Source organism: Helianthus annuus, chromosome 7 (assembly GCF_002127325.2).
Source record: "Helianthus annuus cultivar XRQ/B chromosome 7, HanXRQr2.0-SUNRISE, whole genome shotgun sequence".
In the NCBI taxonomy this organism is placed as follows: Eukaryota; Viridiplantae; Streptophyta; class Magnoliopsida; order Asterales; family Asteraceae; genus Helianthus; species Helianthus annuus.
Window position 1 is genome coordinate 15,909,021 of NC_035439.2, and position 20,639 is coordinate 15,929,659.

The 20,639-nt window shown below is 40.2% G+C and overlaps 1 protein-coding gene across 34 annotated transcripts; it reads left to right on the forward strand.

The window, feature by feature from the left end:
• The first annotated feature begins 12,434 nt into the window (after positions 1-12,434).
• Positions 12,435-20,369, forward strand: LOC110867986 (hydroquinone glucosyltransferase). 34 transcript variants are annotated; one of them, XM_035975121.1, is made up of 15 exons: positions 12,435-14,075; positions 14,608-15,027; positions 15,083-15,255; positions 15,317-15,391; positions 15,656-15,718; positions 16,121-16,179; positions 16,283-16,406; positions 16,740-16,966; positions 17,045-17,142; positions 17,391-17,534; positions 18,239-18,308; positions 18,394-18,671; positions 19,198-19,271; positions 19,349-19,455; positions 19,601-20,369. In XM_035975121.1, the coding sequence occupies exons 1-2, from the start codon at positions 13,220-13,222 to the stop codon at positions 14,715-14,717; spliced, it is 966 nt and encodes a 321-aa protein (XP_035831014.1). In that variant the 5' UTR covers positions 12,435-13,219; the 3' UTR covers positions 14,718-15,027; positions 15,083-15,255; positions 15,317-15,391; positions 15,656-15,718; positions 16,121-16,179; positions 16,283-16,406; positions 16,740-16,966; positions 17,045-17,142; positions 17,391-17,534; positions 18,239-18,308; positions 18,394-18,671; positions 19,198-19,271; positions 19,349-19,455; positions 19,601-20,369. The 34 variants fall into 34 exon arrangements, with proteins under 34 accessions (XP_035831014.1, XP_035831003.1, XP_021972756.1 ...); XM_035975110.1 differs by having other exon boundaries at positions 18,522-18,671; XM_022117064.2 differs by having other exon boundaries at positions 15,153-15,255; positions 15,317-15,419; positions 18,522-18,671.
• Positions 20,370-20,639: the final 270 nt, after the last annotated feature.

Below are 20,639 nucleotides of genomic sequence, written 5' to 3' on the forward strand. Positions count from 1 at the left end.
CTTGCCATAATTCTGACGTGAATCGTGCATCCCGATCCGAAATGATGGAGATGGGCACCCCGTGCCTCGAAACAACTTCTTTAAGATAAATGTCTGCGAGAGTGGAGAACTTATCCGTTTCTTTAATAGCCAGGAAGTGTGCAGACTTGGTGAGTCGATCCACGATTACCCATATTGTATCGTTCCCACGCTGAGATCTCGGTAGGCCTGTAACGAAATCCATGGAAATTTCTTCCCATTTCCACTGAGGTATCTTAGGCTGTTGAAGTAGGCCTGCGGGTTTCTGATATTCAACCTTGACTCTCGCACAGGTCAAGCACTTGCCAACATAGGTGGCGATGTGGGCTTTCATACTTGGCCACCAGTATGTTGTTTTGATATCGTGGTACATTTTATCCGCTCCTGGATGTACTGAGTAGCGAGACTTGTGCGCTTCGTCCATCACAAGCTCTCGTAAACCGCCATAAAGTGGGACCCAAATACGCCCCGTTACATAGTAGGCGCCGTCTTCCTTTTGTTCCATTCGTTGCCTTGAACCGCGTAAGGCTTCAGCCATGACGTTTTCGGGCTTCAATGCTTCCACCTGAGCATCTCGTATCTGTGCAGGAAGACTAGACTGGATGGTGAGCTGTAAAGCTCGTACGCGTCTAGGTAGAGTGTCTTTTCGACTGAGGGCGTCAGCCACAACATTGGCCTTGCCTGGATGATACTTGATGGCGCATTCGTAGTCGTTCAGAAGTTCAACCCATCTCCGTTGACGCATATTCAAATCTTTTTGCTTAAGAATATGCTCGAGACTCCTGTGATCGATGTAAATCGTGCACCTGGTACCGTACAGGTAGTGTCGCCATATCATAAGCGCGAAAACAACAGCTCCCAGCTCTAAATCGTGCGTCGTGTAGTTCTGTTCATGAATCTTGAGTTGCCGCGAAGCGTAAGCAATAATCTTATCTCGTTGCATCAATACGCAACCAAGACCCTGTATCGATGCGTCACAATAAACCAAGAAGTCATCCGTGCCCTCTGGCAATGAGAGAATAGGTGCGCTGCAAAGCCTATCCTTTAAGTACTGAAAAGCGGTCTCCTGCGTATTACCCCATCTGTAAACGACACCTTTCTGTGTTAGCATAGTAAGCGGCTGCGCGATCTTGGAGAAGTCTTTGATAAATCGCCTGTAGTAACCCACCAAACCCAAGGATTGGCGTATTTCTGTTGGTGTTCGCGGTACTGGCCAATTCCTGATCGAATCTACCTTGGATGGATCGACATGAATCCCATCCTTATTCACCACATGGCCTAAGAAGTGGACTTCACGAAGCCAGAAGTCGCATTTTGAAAACTTTGCGTACAGTTGCTCCTTTCGAAGAAGTTCCAAGATAAGACGTAAGTGCTGCTCGTGCTCCTCCTGACTCTTGGAGTAGATCAGAATGTCGTCGATGAAGACAATGACGAACTTGTCAAGATGGGGTTTGCACACCCTTTTCATAAGATCCATGAAAACTGCAGGTGCTTTCGCAAGCCCGAATGGTATGACAAGAAACTCGTAATGGCCGCAGCGAGTTCTGAATGCTGTCTTGGAGACGTCCTCATCCTGGACTCTCAGCTGATGATAACCAGACCTTAGATCAACCTTGGAGTAGTAACTCGACCTCTGCAACTGGTCGAATAAGTCGTCAATGCGTAAAAGAGGATAACGGTTCTTCACTTTGACCTGGTTCAGTTCACGGTAATCAATATCACATCCTGAAGGTGCCATCCTTCTTTTTCACCGATAATTGGTATCTAATAGTTCTTGTAGCTCCCCAAGGCGAAGAGATAGGTCGGATAAATCCCTTATCCAAGATTCCTGGTAGCTGCGTCGATAGTTCTTCCGATTCTGGTGGAGCTAAGTGATACGGTGCTCGAGCTATGGGTGCTGCTCCTGGAGCGAGCTCGATTTAAAATTCGTCCTGACGATGCGGCGGTAGACCAGGTAAATCTTCAGGAAACACCTGAGGAAAGTCGCGTACAACTGAATGGTCTTCCAACTTCTTTTCTTTCGCTGATGTGTCAGTAACGAGAGCCGAAATTGCGGTGTGGCCCTTCCGCAAACATTTCTGAGCCTTCAAGAAAGAGGTGATGCCAACCACGGCACCACTCTTGTCGCCTTGAACTTCGAGAGGTTCTTGTCCAGAACGGGGGTTGCGAACAATCTTTTCTTTGCATAGGATTTCTGCTTGTTGTTGCTGCTGGCGATTCCGATTTGCAAGCCGTGGGTTCCTGAATCCTTAGCTTCTGCTGTGCTCTGGCGATCACTATTCTTGTGCTGCTGCTGTGCTTGAGACCGAACGGTAGCTGAACCCTTGCTGGAATACCCATCCCATTTCCGCTTGTTGTCACTAGGAGTAGCGGGAGTAGCAGAAGTGGAAGCGGTAGTAATAGCGCTGATACAACTAGGCAGCCTGTTTTGTTCCACTGCCTGACCCGTGAGGCGATGAGCAAGATGCTGAATGTCTTGGATATTGTCGAGGTTAACCGATGTAGCATGGCTCGGAATCTCTGAGGCTAGACCCTTGAGGTATAATTTGATACGCTTGCTTGGAAGGTCCTCCATGGTTGGACACAAGATGGCCAGTTCGTTTGACCGTTTCGTATGAGCTTCAATTTCTGACCCCGTCATTTTCAAATGGTAAGGCTCCACTTCCAACTTGTGGATGTCATCACGCGTGCAATATTCCCTTTTAATGCATTCTTTGAATTCGTTCCAGGGGGTGGCGTTAGCAGCTGCCAAACCTAGTATCTGTACTTGCGCGTTCCACCAGGTTAACGTGATCCCTTCCAGTGGCGTACTTGACCCTGCGAGCCTCAGGGCATTCACTCATCTTGGAGACTAACTCGAGCTTCCCAAACCAATGGAGTAGTCCCACTGCTCCTCCTGTGCCACTGGATGTGCTTGGACGACAGTCCATGAAGTTCTTGAATGTGCAGCCAGGTTGCTATGCGTTCTGACCCGGTGCGCGAGAAAGATAGGTCAAGGTTAAGCGCGAGAGTTGGGTCACGAGAGTAGGATCTAACATCCTAGGATAGGTTTGGAATAGCAGGTTATACCTCCTGCTTGTGCGGCTGCAAGCGCCGCAGCGACTTGTTCGTTAATGAGAGCCGTCAACTGGCTTGAGTCATGTCAACACGTCCAGACATGATCGAATAGTAAAGGTAGCATAAGTATGAATGGTTCGCGAGTAGTGCGATGACAGAAAAGTGTAGGCACATAGGTGTTCTCAAGCAGTATAAAGTAGTGAGTAAGGTAATGTAAGCATACTACGAGCAAAGTTCTATGCAACTCTAGCATGTAGGCAATAAACATAAACCTTATTACCTAGGATGTTGAGTCTTGCACGTGGAGCGAAGCGTCGTTGTGGATCGTTGAGAGCACTGTTCTGGTTATAGTCTGGTTTTAATAAAAACGTTTTCCCCATATTAAAACCAAGTTCTCTATAACCAATGGCTCTGATACCAATCTGTCACACCCCCAAAATCCACCTGCGGAGTATCACCGCTTGGGAGCGTGACTGACCAGGATCAAGCCACCAATCATATAGAACATTGTATTAAGTAAAAGTAATTGCAATATAATCCAAACCCAATCCATATGAAAGGTGTTTCCAAAACATAAGTAAGTTATCATTGTTTAGCGGAAGCGTATAATCAAAACCCAACATAAGTAAGTACGAAATGTCATAAGTGTTTAATAAGATAATCACGATCCAAGCCCACAACGACCCGCTCCTCCATGTGCAAGCTCCATATACCTAACGACCTGCAAGGCATGTAACAGAGGATCAACAACTAGTTGAGCGAGTTCACAGAAAGTAAATGCGTAATAGTAAGTTCGTTTGTAACAGGTGGCTCTACTGGGCCGTTAGTACGTTCTATTGGTGGGGGCTTCCCATGTTGTATAACCACTAGACTACTCGTAACCATAAGTATCCTTCACAACCGAGGATAGTAATAAGCATAAGTATCCTTCACATCCGAGGATAGTAATAAGTATAGGTATCCTTCACAACCGAGGATAGTAGTAAGTATAAGTATCCTTCACAACCGAGGATAGTAGTAAGTATAAGTTCACGTAGGTCTTACGTGAGTATCCTTCACATCCGAGGATAGTAATTTAGTATAAGTATCCTTCACAACCGAGGATAGTAATTGATATATGTGTACGTAGATTGCACGTACGTGTCCTGCACAACCGAGGACGATGGTATGGTAGTCTAGTAATAGTGTAAGTACAGTTCTATTCAATCACAGTCCTTCAATCCCAATTCCCGTGCCCTGGGAATCCCATGCCTTAGTAAGGGTGTGAACTCACCTTGGTTTGCTCGGTATGCTAAACTATGTGCTCACGAATACTACATCACGACCTATAGTATGCACGTGTACACAATCAGTTAAGTTCTCAAGGATTTCGCATGCAGCATATGTCACGAAGTGTCTTAGGCAATCATCATCATTCCACGTCCAACAGTTATAATTCACGTTCATCATTCTAACGTAGTAAATCAACGACACACTTTATGGATTATCAGCTAAACAACAGTTGCATGTTACGATCTAACGAATATAGTACACTTAACACCCAACAGGTTAAATCATGTAATAACATATATTCCGATTCAGCTAATCATCACACCAAGACAGACAAATGTGTAGGGGGGGGGGGGTTTCCCCCTGTTTAGAAATCGGATGGCAACTGAGAAAACAAGTCACAAACTCAGACAATAACCCACCCCTTATGTGAAACTCGGACCAATGTATTGAGGGTTTAAAGGTCGGAATATATATATAGCAAGGTTAACAAACTCGGCCCAGGGGTTGGGAGTCAAACTCGGAGCATGCAAGGGGCCATGAAACTCGGACTAGGCTGCGCCCATTAAACTCGGTCACATACATAATAGAAGAAACTCGGACATGGGGGTTCTAAGCTTAAACTCGGACAACCCAACATTAGGTAACTCGGACTTAAAGGTTCCTCAAGTAACTCGGACCATTCACTAAACTCGGCCCACTCTCATTCACATAAACTCGGTTATATGTTCATCACATAAACTCGGTCATATCTTCATCATATAAACTCGGACATGTAATAAGCATTCAAACTCGGACCATCTTATATTCAATACAAACTCGGTCCATTTGATTTTCATTAAACTCGGGCCTTATATTGATATAACAAACTCGGATCATTTGATTTTTATTAACCTCGGGCCTTATATTGATCAATAAACTCAGGCATGGACTCATCAATAAACTCAGGCATAGATTCATCAATAAACTCAGACAGTCAATAATACGTGAACTTCAATACAGCGTCAAAAGAATCAAGTCAGTTATGTTTTGATTTCTAATCGTGATCATAAAACCCTAACACATATTCATATTCTTGCATCGCAGAATTCATATTCAATCACCCGATTTAATCAACAACAAACAATCCTTTCACAAATCATCTATCGGAAATACAACTTATCATCCTCAATACTCTATAATCAGAAGCCATAAACACAGAAGCATTATTTGTAAAACTAGGGTTTTCAAGAGTTTACAAGAATCAAGAATCGATACAATCAAACAATCACAAACATGAATCATTTACCTTGTGTTGATTCTAGAGAAAGAGAGTAATCAAACTTGTGGTGCCTTGCCAATGATTTGGTGATGATTGCTAGGAGGATTAGAGAGTTACAAGTACGTGTCTTGGTTTTGTGTGCAAATGATTAGTGAAATGAGATTAGGGTTAAGTATCTAGGATTTCACTAATTACTTTCCACCTCCCTAAGTATTATATTTTACACATGCACACCACCTCCTAACCATTTCATAGTTCCACCACCAAGTTTACATATTTGACAAGTTTATCACAATTAACACGTAACAATGCAAAATCTCACAACACACTTCATTGTATCAACACATATACAATTCCCTAGCAACTAATTGTGAAATCAATCAACTATATAATACAAGAACGTGCAATAAATGCGAAATAGAAATCTTGGAAATTCGAGTTGTCACAGTGGTCACTTCCCTGGCCTTGATTGACAGAAGACGACTGGCTGATGTTGCGGTTGCTGTTGTCTGGCCTTTTCTGAGTCTGGCCGGCACTAGATGCTTTGTCACAATCACTCCACTTCCGCTTGTTATCATTAGCGGACGCAGTGGCAGTGGGTGTAGCAGCAGTAGCGGCCGAAATACGCGGGGGTAACGAATCGCTTTCTACTTCTTGGTCCACAATCTTATGAGTCAGACGAACAATCTGTGTCAGATCGTTGAGATGGGCTGCAGTGACCAAGCTCTTCACACGCGGAGGCAACCCTTTGATGAATAACTCAATCCTCCGAGACATAGGCCGGGACAAGTTCGGGCACATGTCGGCTAGTTCATACGATCGCTTCACATACGCTTCGACTTCAGATCCAACCATCTTCAAGTCGTAGTACTCGTTTTCCAACTTCTGGACTTCATCCCGAGGACAGTACTCCTCCCTGATCAGTTCTTTAAAGTCTTCCCAGGTTGTCGCGTTCGCTGCCTCGATGCCCAATAACTGTACCTGGGCGTTCCACCACGTTAGGGCACCATCCGCCAAGGTACCCGCAGCATATTTCACCCTGTCCCCAGCGGGACAGTTACAGATAGCAAACACAGATTCTGCTTTCTCGAACCATCTTAGGAGTCCCACAGCCCCTTCAGTCCCGGTGAAGGTCTGTGGCTTACAGTCCATAAACATTTTGAATGTGCACGCAGGCTGGTTAGGTTGAGGTTGCGCTTGTTGACCAGCTTGATAGGCTGCTAAAGCCTCAGCCACGCGAGTATTGATTAGGTCAGTCAACTCAGCCTGAGTCATGGTGATGTTACCACGTCCGTGTCCTCGTCCACTCATGTTTCTATAGTTGGGAATAAACCGATTTAGGAATCGAAACGAGATAGGAGTTAAGTATCATACGGATATTTACGTACTACCAAGTTCACACATAGTAAGGCAGAACCCTTCTCACGCTCGATAAGCCTCACTGGGACTTGCATGCACCCCGCGTTATTATTAAGTGTGCACCCATAATAATAAGACAATTTGCATACTTATCTCAGTGCCTCTTAGCTTGCGCTCAAAGCTTCCCCCGTTCAAACAACACAACAGATGATATCACAGTTCTATGGTTTACATGAGTCGAAGAGTAGTGTCACACTATCGAGTCACTATGGTGTTAAATGTTTCAGTTCATGTACGCTGTGAGTGTGTGACTGCTAAGCAAGTAACGTATAAAGTGAGAGAGAGACGAACCTTGCAATCTGGAGCTGAGTGTCATGATCGATTTTCGAAGTTGTTCGGTTATAGTCTGGTTTTACAAAACGTTTTAAAACCTAGTTCACTATAACCAGTGGCTCTGATACCAACTGTAACACCCCCAAATTCCACCTGCGGAAACCCCGCGAGGCGTGTTACGCATCAGAGTTCGAGCCACCAATCACATTGAACCAATGATAAATATTTAGATAAGTCATGACATTAATTACCAAATAAGATGTCTACATGATATCAATTCTCAAAAGTTGTGTAGCGGAAGCATGTAATCGTTTCAAAATAATAATCAAAATCAATGCATTGTTTATAAGTGAATCCAAGAGTCTCGATCCATGACCACTCCAGCACTCCCAGATAGCAAGTCCATGTTCCAAACGTTAACGACCTACAAGCATGCAAACAAGTGTGTCAGACTACACTGGTGAGTTCAAGGTGTTGCTTACGTGTTGTGTTACCAGACATATGTTAATGTGAATCAATGTTGCGTTACGATGTTGCTCAAGTTAGTTACCCTAGGGACTACGCCCTTACGTAACCGAGGAGTGTGCCTCTTAGCAACCCACTATGTTGTTCAGTTAGTTACCCTAGGGGAACCGCCCTTACGTAACCGAGGAGTGTGCCTCTAAACAACCATAGTGAAACCCAGATAATTAGTTTACCCCCGTCCTTACGGCCCGGTGTGAGGTTTCCCACCTAATAGCGCTATCAACTAATTACCCCCATTGCCCTCCAGGCAATAACTAAAACCGATTAAGTTGTTTACCCAATGTTTCCCTTCCAAATGTTTACCAGTTGTCCCAAACCACCGGGACGCATGCTTGAGAAAATGCAATGAACTCACCTGGGGTTGCTCGGTATGGTACACGAAAAGATTCAGTTAAGCTACAATGTGATCAACCACGTCCTAGCATGTTTATCATATAAGTCAGGTTTGTATACAAGTATTGCACGTATGTTCTACACAGAGTTAACACGTTACAAACACGTATCGATCACGACAACACTTAATAGTTAAACAATGTATTCGACTTGTGCGATCATCATAAGCCCAATAGTACTTGGTCCAATCATGTTGTGCGATTCAACAAACCCAGCCCAAATAAACATAAGTGATCCAATAGCGTGTACGGCCCAAATAACAACGTAGGTAGCTTGTGCGATCCGGGTAAGGTTGTGCGATGTGACTTGGGCTTGTTCGGCCCAACATATAAGCGGACAGTTCAGTTTGTGCGACTCAAAGAGTCTTGTGCGATTGAGGATTCCTTGTGCGGTCAGGTCCTCTTGTGCGAATGGATAACTTGTGCGAGTGAGGCCTTGGGCTGTCCGGCCCATTAACACCAACCGGTTATCACCTGTGTGTGGCCCAATATGTTGTGCGATCGGCACCAGCTTGTGCGATCCACAACATATTGTGCGATCATGCAAACTTATTATCTTGTGCGTCCGACTTTGTGTGATTAGTTTTGTTATTTCCGGATTTCATGCTTATCAGTTAGAATCACTAATCGGTTTCCTAATTTACCTCCCATCAATTAACACGTTTTCAACCAATCCATCTAGCATGCCATCGATTAAACAAGCATATTTCAATTGTTTCTCAAGAACCCTAATCGAACCATCCGTGAACAACTTAAACATTCAAACTATCCGATTTATATGAACTGGTAGCCGATCAACATAACTCGATTTACTAACACATCATCAAGTTAACAATCTGAATCTTAGAAGCAAAACAGTGGATTAACATCTAGATCAAAAACCGATTCATATCCTTGATTACTAGCATACATACTAACTTAACAATCACAATATCATCCGTATACAAACACACACACATTGGCCGATTAACAACATGAAACTGATTAGCATTTACACAAATCCAAAAACATATATTCGACTGATTACTTGCATGAAGGCCGATTCACATACATAAAAGGATATCATCGATATACATACATCTCAATTCATGCGACTGAAACATGTAATCATACATAATCAAAGTATCATCTATTAACAAACAACATCAAGCACTAACCGATTTGTATCCGAAATAAGGAAGGAACAATCCGAATGAAGACGAGATCTTCGAGGAGCTAAGGTTGTTGTCGTCGGCTATGAGAGGAGAGAAAGAAGAGCTAGGGTTTGTGTGTGTGTGAGAATTGTAACAAGTGAAAGAACAAAACCCCTAGATGGATGCTTGTTTACGTGCAAAACAAGTGGGCCGAACCCCATTCGGGTGCCCTATGGACCCGCGTACAAGGTGTAAAGCCCAAATGGCTTTGTGCGATCAAGTGTGGGTGTGTGTCGTTGTGCGTTCGGGTCGTTTCTATACATACATGCATACCATACACACAATATAAAACATATAACACAATAGCATTCAATACATCAATCATATTAGTCACATAATCAGTCAAGTTCATGAAGTCGTGTCGTGTTCACAAATGTTACACAAAGGTAGGTTCGGAAATTACGAGTTGTCACAGCATATCATTGTAAACCACAGAGGGACGCAAATTGTAATTTACTCTTAGCTTTTTTAAGACAGAAATCGTCGTTACTAAGGGTGATTGTACTAATTTCCTTACAACCCAATGATATGTTTCTTACATTCTCTTACATTCAAGCCTACAACAACTCGAAAATCACAATTACGGAGATTAAATTGTTTTTCATTTTTTTAAGACAACACTTGTTGTGAAAACACTTTCACAAAGTGTATTACTTCTGAAAAATCTGTCTTTTAAATCAATATTTTTCTCTTATAAAAAAAGTCCTATTGATTCAAGAAATGGACTGGTCGAATCCTTTAGCTTCAAGAAAAGAAAAAAGATATTTCAACTCTCTAAAATAGTCTAACTTAATGTTGTTTACTCTATAAAATTTCAGTACGTTTAAATGTCGACAAAATGGTCCCATCGTACAAATTACGTCAAGAATTCAAGACCACAAGCTTTACCTACCACACGATACGAATATACGATAATTAAAGCCAACACACTTATATCACATGGGCTTACATATTTCAACATATTTTCCTATTATATATTTGTACCACCTTTGTTTTGAAAAAGCTATTTAGGCTTTAAATTCATATTAACTAGCAATAACACGTGTGTGTCGCAAACATCGAATGGATTAGTACAAACGTTATTTGATACGTTAACCATATGAAAACGTGCGTTTTGACGTATCCGATCGAACTTAATGTAACCTATATAAGCATTGCGATTGGATCAAAACATAAAGTAATTCAAATTTATATTGTACAATCATAATGTATTATATGTGATCCGATTCATACATAGCAAACGTAACGGGTATACAGAAAAGCTAACACATATAATCAAAAAGAGATTAATTAGAGATTTTGAAAAAAAAGGGAAAAACCACAATTTGACTTCACTTGGTTCGAAACAAATTTACGAAACATCCATAAAATATGCACGAAAACATATTACATTTGACCTTATTCAATTTCCAAAAAAACTTACGTTGAAACATACACCAACTCGAATTTATACCAAAACACACATAAAAATATGCACGTAAAAATGTTTTTTAAACTAAAACGTATTATATTTGACCTGACTTGCTTCAAAAAAAAAGTTTTTCTCAAAACGTAGAGCAAATCGAATTCATACCGACACATACATAAAAATATGCACGTAAAATAGTTTTGTAAGTAAAGGAGTTATAGGGGTAAACTCGAAACAAATTATTAGTAAAAAACTTAAGAGATTAAATACGTTCGTAAAATCATGCCAAGTAGCACTACTGTCAGCGACCACTAATATTAGAAGACTTCGTAAAAATACAATAAACAAAAAAGAAAAAATAACACCGAACGAAAAAACAGACGTAAAATTATTGTGCCACGCATGCCTGTTGCAGCGTGTTAATGCAAATAAAGTAGACCGAAACGTAAAACGTAGAAAATAATAACTAAGTCGATCTAGGACCGGCGCCTTGCGATTAACTTGTCAAACGGAGAAAAGTAGACGTTGTGACGGGTTTGTCAAACGGGAAAACAAACGAAAAAACGTTAAACCCCACACGCACGTTGCAGCACGTTGACTCACAAAATTTAGAACGAAACGTAAAACGAGAAACGAAAAACTTGAAAAAAATAAAAAGTATTGGAGACCAAAATTGAAGATAAAAAAGTGTTGGAATTAAATTTTAAAAGATGAAAAACCTTGGATCTTGGATTAAAAATAAAAAAATATTATAAAGGTTAAATGTAAAAGATTTACCTTTCTATTAAAAGTGAAAAAATCAATTATTTTTTTTAAACTTTCTATGCATAAGGTACAACAACGTAAAGCAACAAAGTGTTGCTAATTTATACTATGGTAATGTATTGTATGAGTAAAGTAGACTTTTTACATAAATTTAACTTTAATTAATGAGGAATTTACGAATATGGCCAAGAATAAAGTTGATTTACCAAAATAGTCAGCTCATGCGTCGTTGGAACGGGCCATCACCTCTCTTATGCGTCCTAAATTCTTTAAATGGATGCATGTATGGATGAAGCAGCAAGTACGAATATAGGATGCATGGGATGAGTCACGGACGCATGGGATGAGTCGTCAACGCATGGGACGATGGGATGAGTCACGGACGCATGGGATGCCTCAAACGGACGCATGGGATGAGTCACGGACACATGGGATGCCTCAAATCTACTAACAGTAAACTTTATGTGTCACGGGCGCATGGAATGAGTTACGGACGCATTGGATGACTCACGGACGCATGGGATGAGTCACAGACGCGTGAGACGCATGATGTCATTGAGACACGTGTCACTTCTACATTGGCGGACGTATGAATGAGCCCTGCAGACGCATAAACTCTCTCGTAATCAGTGATGCCCTGCTCCACCGACGCATGAAATGGCCATTTTGGTAAATCAAACTTATTCTTGGCTATTTTCGTAAATTTCAATTGTAACGACGTAACCTACTAAACAAGAAAAATAATACGATATAATAGTGTTGTTATTAAAGATATAATACGAAATTTCTAATATTGAAAATATATAACCTTGACTAATTATTCTTTTAAACAAATTAGTATATATTAGTGTGTTACTAAAGCACCATAGTTTTAAAAGATTGGAAGACTATAAATATACATAGATACATTAAAAGTGAACTCATGCTATAATCAACATTGGAACCTCACATTGCCATTCTACCGAGTCCAGGAATGGGTCATCTCATTCCACTCACCTAGTTAGCTCACCGGCTTCTCCTCCACCGCCGTCTCTTCATCACCTTCATCATCCCCACCGCCGCGGGTTCACCCATAAAACCACAAAACGACATCCTCAACGCCATGCCGGAAAACATTTCTTCCATTTTCCTCCCTCCTGTAGACCTAAACGACATTCCAGAAGAAGCCGGGTTAGCAGCTCGTATATCACTCACGTTAACTCGTTCATTACCTGCTCTACGTCAAACCCTAACCAAGTTAACTAGTGAGTCCATTAGAAATAGACCCTCAACTTTGATTGTTGACTTTTTTGGCCCTCCAAGTTTTGAAGTTGCCGAAGAATTTAATATTCCAGTCTACATGTTCTGTACGGTTTCTGCTATGACATTGGTTAGTGTTTTTCTAACACCGGCTTTAGACGAGATGTATGCTTGTGAGTAGGGATGAGCTCGGTACCGTCCGGTACCAAAAGAACCGGTACCGAAAATCCTCAAAAGTGGGTACCGGTACCGGTACCGAATATACCCGGTTCGTTAAATTCGGTACCAGTACCGGTTCGGTACCGGTACCGGGTCCATTTTGCTCATCCCTACTTGTGTGTATAAGGATGTGCCTGAACCGGTGAGATTACCTGGATGTGTTCCGTTTCATGGAGCGGATATGGCTGAACCGCTTCAAGATAAGAAGAACCCGACATATATACGGATGGTTGAGGCAGCCAAAAAGTTTAGCATGCCAAAGGGTATATTAGTTAATAGCTTTCTAGAGTTGGAACCGCGTCCGTTTAAGGCCATGGAAGAAGGTGAATGGTGTAAACCGAAAGTTTATCCAGTTGGACCGTTGATACGGTCTGGTTCAAAGAACCAGACCGGTGAAGGGTTTGAATGTTTGAAGTGGTTGGATAAGCATCCGGTAGGGTTGGTTTTGTTTGTGTCATTTGGAAGTGGCGGTACACTGTCTCAGCAACAACTAAATGAACTTGCCTTTGGGTTGGAAAAAAGTGGTCAAAGATTTATTTGGGTTGTGAAAAGTCCACATGGGAAGTCAGATGCAAGTTATTTTAATGCACAAAGTCATCTTGACACATTTGAGTTTTTACCGGAAGGGTTTTTGGGGCGGGTAGAAGACCGGGGTCTAGTTGTGTCGGTTTGGGCCCCACAGGTTAAGATCCTTAGTCATGGTTCTACAGGTGGGTTTTTGACACATTGTGAGTGGAACTTGATATTAGAGTGTTTGGTTTGTGGAGTGCCTATGATTGCCTGGCCGCTTTTTGTGGAGCAGAAAATGAACGCGGTTTTAGGGACTGATGGTTTGGGTGTCACTCGTAGGGTGAAAGTGGACGAAAATGGAGTGGTAGGAAGAGATGAGGTCGAGAATTGCGTTAGAAGTTTGATTGAAGGAGAAGAGGGGCGTAAGATGAGGCTAAAAGTGAGTGAGCTCAAAGGACTTGCTGCAAACGCATTGAGCCGAGATGGTTTGTCGACTAGGTCGCTTTTTGATGCGACTCAAATGTGGTGTAAGTAATGTTATTGGTGTTTGATATGCATTTATTTCATTTAAAATAACTAGTAGTAAGACTATCCGCATCAGTGAAAGGCCATCCTTTCTACAAACAGCCTAATCAGCATGCCACATCAGCTTTTCACTTATTCTTCCCACAAACACTTTTTACCCACAACAATAACATATATATCCTTCCCACAAACAACCTTATTATAATTATTTATTAAATTTAAACTAAATAGAAAAAAGAAAGGACCCACCATTCCCCCATTCTTCACCATTCTTCCCCAAGAATCCTTAAGAATGAACACCCTCCATGTCATCCTCTACAATACCCACTAATCCATCCCTCTCACAAATGCACTCCACATAGGCCAAGAATCACCTACAAACATCCTTGATGTGGATAGTCTAAGTAATCTTTTTAAATTGCATTTGTGATTAGTTTAAGATGTTGGTTTTGTCACTATCATCTTTTAATTTAGCTCACAACACTAAATGATTTTCTTTTCTTGTCATTTAAATTCTTGATATTAACAATGTAGGGAAAAAACATAGGAACGAAAACGAAGAATTTGAAACAAGAGATGTTTTCATACCTGGAGCGATCAAATTCGTCATTTTACCGGTTTACTGGTCGGGTCAGAGAGTTTAAGAACCAGAGAACTCTAACAATTTCATATATATATATATCTATACTATATATAATATACATATCCAAAGGACTTCTTAATGTCAATGAAATTTCCTTAAAACACCTCTAAAGCATAATGTACAAGTCTTTTAAGCACCAGACAACTTCACTTTCCACTTATACCCTTTCCCCTAAACTAAACACGCGGACACACAAACAAACTAGGGTTTCTCTCATCCCTCATTTGGTCCGCCGCTCATCCTATCATCCTCTGCTCTCTCTCTATGGCGATTGCTATATGGCGCTCTCGGATCTCGCCAGATCTATGAAGGTAACCTCCTTTTCTCGATCTCTCTCTCTCTCTCTCTAATTCATCAACAACGCAGAACCACGGGGTACTGTACAATCGATTTTAGGGTTTGCCATTTCATCCATCTCCCTGCTTCTCTCTCAAAGAAGATCTAGGGTTTCTCTAGGCGGAGCCGAGCCACTGGCTCACTGCAACCTCGCCGGCGTTTGATACTTCCATGGAACCAAATAGTCCGAGCCGTGTAGGCTGGTATTGTGTTCTTACCCTTCTCTCTTTTCGTTTTTGTTGAACTGATTTCGTTTTTGTACAGCTCATATCACCAAATCCGGTTTCAGTGACACTCTTTTCGTTTTTGGGAGTGAAGAACAAGCAGATCCGGTATTCTGTATGTTCGTAGACCTCATATCACCCCTGTATGTATTTGGTATTTTTGTAGATCTAGGGTTTTTTTTGTATTTTTCAGATCCGTAAAATGATGATGTTGATAAAACAGGGTTTAGATTTTTTCCATCAGACATATTTGACCTTTATTTTGTCAACCCCTCTCTTTCCCTCTCTTCTTCATAAATTTCTTCATTCTACATTCTTCATATGTTTGTTTCTCACTATGACTTTAATGGGATTAATTTTTTTTAGCATTTTGGTGCAGGTGGAATAATTTTTATTATTGTTTAAAGATACTTTAGCAGACCATCAAAGGTTCCCTTTTCTGGTTAGTTACAAAATCGGCTATAAAGGAATTGTTTTTCATCATGAATCTTGTCCGATTAGAGTGTTTAATGGGTTTTGTTTGTGATTGGTTTTTTTCATTTGTATATATTAATGCAAAACACCTGTTTTACACCAAAACTATTTGTTTATTGGATTAATGTTTTGAACAATTGCAACTGGTGTTTACAAGAGTATACATTTTAAAAACTTACTATGCACACTTAGTTTAGTATAAAGACAGTCCTTGGAGTTGGCTTTCATTTATTGACTTTTAATGTACCCTATATATTATGTTTTGTATCAAATTGATTCATTTTTGAATTTTCTGTTCGGTAAATAGCAATATGTGATTATTTATTATATGAATTCCAGCCAATATGGTTAATTTTATACGTTCTTTCAGAATTTTTTTTTGATACGAATGCCACCAGAAGCACTCAATCTTGTCTTCATGTAGTGCTTGTAAGTGAATCTTGTTACGTGTTTCTCATTTCTCTAAATAACAAAGATTTATTGAGTGGGCGAGTTAAGCATGCTAATACCAGACATTATACTTTTGCCACAGAGCAAGCACTCCTTGCAAGTTGCAACTTCTTCATTACCAGAGGTTTACAAATGTCAAAAGCGGTCTTCTTCTTCATTACTGGAGGTTTACTAATGTCAAAAGAGGTCAAATTACAGGTGTATAGGTATGTTCTTTTTATGATGTAGCTAGGTTTTCCATTTGTAAGCATCCATCTAAATCTACTTGACAGATTGGATGTAGAATTCGATAGATTTGGGCTAATTTTAATGCATGCTCTTGTGCTTGGGTTTTTTTGGCTATGAAATGAGTTTTGTGTTTCATTTTCTGCAAAAAAAAAAAAAAAATAGCTTTGGTTACATATATTGTTCGACTATTGGAAGCCGAAATTTTTGAACCAGGGGCTCTTTCAATGGACCATTGATTTATGAAACTTCTCAAGCTTGTTAATGTTTTAAAGGTTTTAACTTTTTTTTTTGATGAAATTAACAATATGCAGACGACCAGGTGGCGACAAGGTGTATGCTGTATTTGATAATCAACTCCCTGCTGCTTTAAAAAAGGTTACAGTTTGACAAGCAACTTTCAGTGGAGAATGTGAGAAAATTAATTACTGTATCTGATGGATATCAACCTCATTTAATAGCACCTGAACAAGGCTGTCGTCGTCTTATCGAATCTACGTTGATTACCATCAAATCTCCTACCGAAGCGGTTGTTGATGCGGTATGTTCGCAAATATATATTATTATTTGGATAAAATAACTTGAAATCTTTGTTGTTTTACTTCTTTATTGGTTTCAGGTTGGTTCACGGTATACTGAAGGATTTGGTCCGCAAGTCGATTAAGGAGACCGCAGTGAGTCTGAAGGCTCTTAATATGGTTGGGATCCAAAACCGAAGTGAGTCTGAAGGCCCTTTGTTGTTTTACTTCTTTATTGTATCTGGATTTAAATTGTATTCGGTTTAGGGATCTCAATATGGTTGGGATCCGAAACCGAATTTCATCATTTGTTTTTGGTTTGATTTTCGAATTAAAGGTTTCCAAACAAAACCATACTGAAAACTGGATTGTATATCTATTATATGGTGTTTGGCAGATTCACAATTTGACATAAAATAACATTTTCTTTTTAAATTGATTGTCTAGGGCACTTCTTTGTCTCACTGATTCATGGGTTAGTGTTCGGTTAAAGGTTGCCACAAGAGACTGCGCATCGTTCATACCATAGAGTTCAGTGATGGGGGTTCAGACATCCAGATCTTGAGGGTTGCTGTTTACGAAGAGCAATGGGTCAGTACTGCTCATCTTGCTGACAAAAAGTATCTTAACTTCACTCATTTAATTTGAAAATGTCGATATGCAGAGTCGTCCCCGAGAACTCTTAAAAAGATTTAGGCCCCGGGCGACAAAAAGAATTGGGCCAAAAATTGTGGTTATGGGGAAATGAATTTAAAAAATAAAACAATAATGCTGGATTTAAAACTTGAACTTGAGACCGCTACATCATTTTAAAATGTCTTTTTCCACTCTACCACCAACACTTTTTGGATAATAAATGGATGCATATAATAAATATATAATTTTATATAAATATAAAAGCTTATAAAATCCTTTCGGGCCCTTTGAAAATTTGGGCCTCGAGTGACGGCCCGGGTTGGCCGGCCCAAGAGTCGGCTCTGTCGATATGTTCCTACAACTAATCTTGTAATACACGTGATCCTTGGAGGCATTAGTGGTTCAGTTATAACCCATTCATTTACGGAAGGGTTATGTTTTAATGATAATTTCACATTTCCCACTCAAAGCTTGGTATAATATATAATAGAGTAAAATGCCATTTTCGTCCCTGAGGGTTGGCCGGTTTTGCGACTTTCGTCCAAAGGTTTGTTTTTTCCGCATCTGGATTCAAAAGGGTTGGGTTCGTTAATCATAATCCCGTTAGATCCCAAATCAGTTGAGTTCGTTAATCATAATTTCATTTTTCTTTTTTGCAGCCTGGTCCGGATTCGGTTGGGATCTTTACGATTTTACAGAGTTGTAGTGGAGTGGCAGCTAGAGTCTGCGGTATTGTTTCTTAGCTTTAACAAGTATAAAAAATCTATTCGACATTGTTTTCGTTTAATAGTATGATTGATTTCCATGATTTTAGATTTTAGAGATTCTTAAAGATCGCCCTTCTTGGCACCGCGACTGCCGCAACCTTGAAGTTTTTACGATGTTTTTTTTTTTCATTCTCACTCCTTTGACCAGTTTGACTAACCGATCCATGTTAACCAGGGTGACACTAAGAACGCATTGGTAACCACGCATAGAACACTTGACCTAACCTCCAGTCTAGACGTGTTAAGCTCGGGTTCGGTAGTTGGGGAATCGTTATTGAAAGATCTTTGGCAACATCAAGACGCCATTTTGTGTTGTTCTCTAAAGGTATAACAAGAGATCCTTTTTTTCTATGTACACAAATATATAATTTCATTTTTTTTGAAAGGAAATTATATAATTTCAATTAACATCTTAATTTTTTGAGTAAAGATTTAAAAAGATTTTATGCATTGAAAATATACAAATGAGGGTATTTTCTGACTTATTTCGACCCATATGACCTGTTCTTCGCTAGCTCTTTTTATTTAACCCGTTTGTGACCACAAAATTTAATTTATGACATAAACATGGTTAAACGGATCGGGTTGACACGAACCCAACTTGTTTAGCTAAACAGGTTCAACCTGAAACTCACCTGAACCCGTTTAGACTAAAACCCAAACCTGCGAATTTCATGTTACATTCGTGTCGTGTCAGAAATTCACACCCTTATGTCCATTCATGCAAAAAAAAATTGATTAATTGGTTCATATTAACAAACCAATTAATTTACCCCTGCAGGATGTTTCATTTATTTGGTTTAGTACACGTCAATTTTCAACATATTGCTAAAAAATTACTCTTTATTTAGGCATGGAGTGTGCCAGAGGTTCTTCGTCCGCTTTACGAATCTTCCAAAGTTGTAGCCAAAAGATGACCATAGTGGTAAGTAGAATCTTATTTACTATCTCTTTCAACGCTTTTCCAGTTTGTAAAATGACATTTATTTCTATCGTTTTTAGGCTTTGCGATATATAAGGCAAATAGCTCAGGAGTCAAGCGGAGAGGTAGTTTATGGATTGGGACGGCAACTGGCTGTTTTGAGAACGTTAAGTCAAAGATTAAGCAGGTATCTACCAAATTATGAGTTTTTTCCCATAATAGTGTTGGTGGAAAACTATTTACCAAAATGGTGTGAGGTTTCGTGTTGTTTTCTTGAATATTATTGTCATAAAACGACATCAGGTCGTTAATTATCTTCTGCCCGTCTTCAGGTACTCCAAGAACCGTTGGATCAAAAGAAGATAGTGCAGGTTCGACCATTAACGAACCACCAGCTTGCTTTGGCTGGAGGAAGTTAAAGTTAGGAACCCCGACAAACTGAGCCGATGAGCCACGGGCTCTATATGGGCAGTTCATCTGATGATTATCTCTCGAGGGTCGGTCCAGAAACCCATTAAGAGGTTGGTTATAAGGACAATTCAAGAACTCGCAAGTGTAGATCTTGTGCTCAACTACTTGGTTTGCCGGAGGGGTTTTCCTCTTTCTATCAGTCAACAACCCGAGATTTGGTTTGACATCTCCGACGTCAAAGTTGGGTTCCGGTTCATGTTGAACTACTTCAACACCTTCTCCTGGTTAATCATGGCTAGCCACGTTGCACTCTCCTTTGCAGTCATCTTATCCTGTAAACACAAGGTGGTTGAAGACATAAAGAAGACGACGTACTGGTGAATAAACAACTGGGTTGCATTAGAAGAATGGTGTAAATTTGGTGACACAAATTTTGGTATGTAATGTTCTATTTGTCTGTTTAGTTTTGTTTTTTGGTTGGATGTTAGGTAGCATTGGCGCATACAATTGGTCATTTGTGTGAATTTATTGAAATTCTAATTAGTTGTGCCATTACTTCATTAACTTTTGCCTCAAGGCTCATGTATTGGGTTGTTGTATAGTGATAGGTTAATTTTTGGATCATACCTTTGTCTGTTATCGTAGGTTTTAACGAAATGTTTTCGCTACTGAAGATGATTGCTATTGAAAGTTGTCTTCAAGTTATTTTAGCTTGTCACATTTTGTTGGTTAGTTGCAAAATATAGATATATATAAAAGCTTTTTATCATGAAAACTTGGTACAGAAATTGGTTAATGGGGAGAGAATTGTCAGTTGGATATGCGTATATTTCGCTAGCAATGTGTAAGATAACACTGCTTTTGTACGTTTTTGCCAAGAGCTTGACCAATGCAAATAGAAAGAAGGCTTTATGGCCATGAAAGGGTGTTAACGACCTTAAAAAAAGGCCCTTTTTGTCA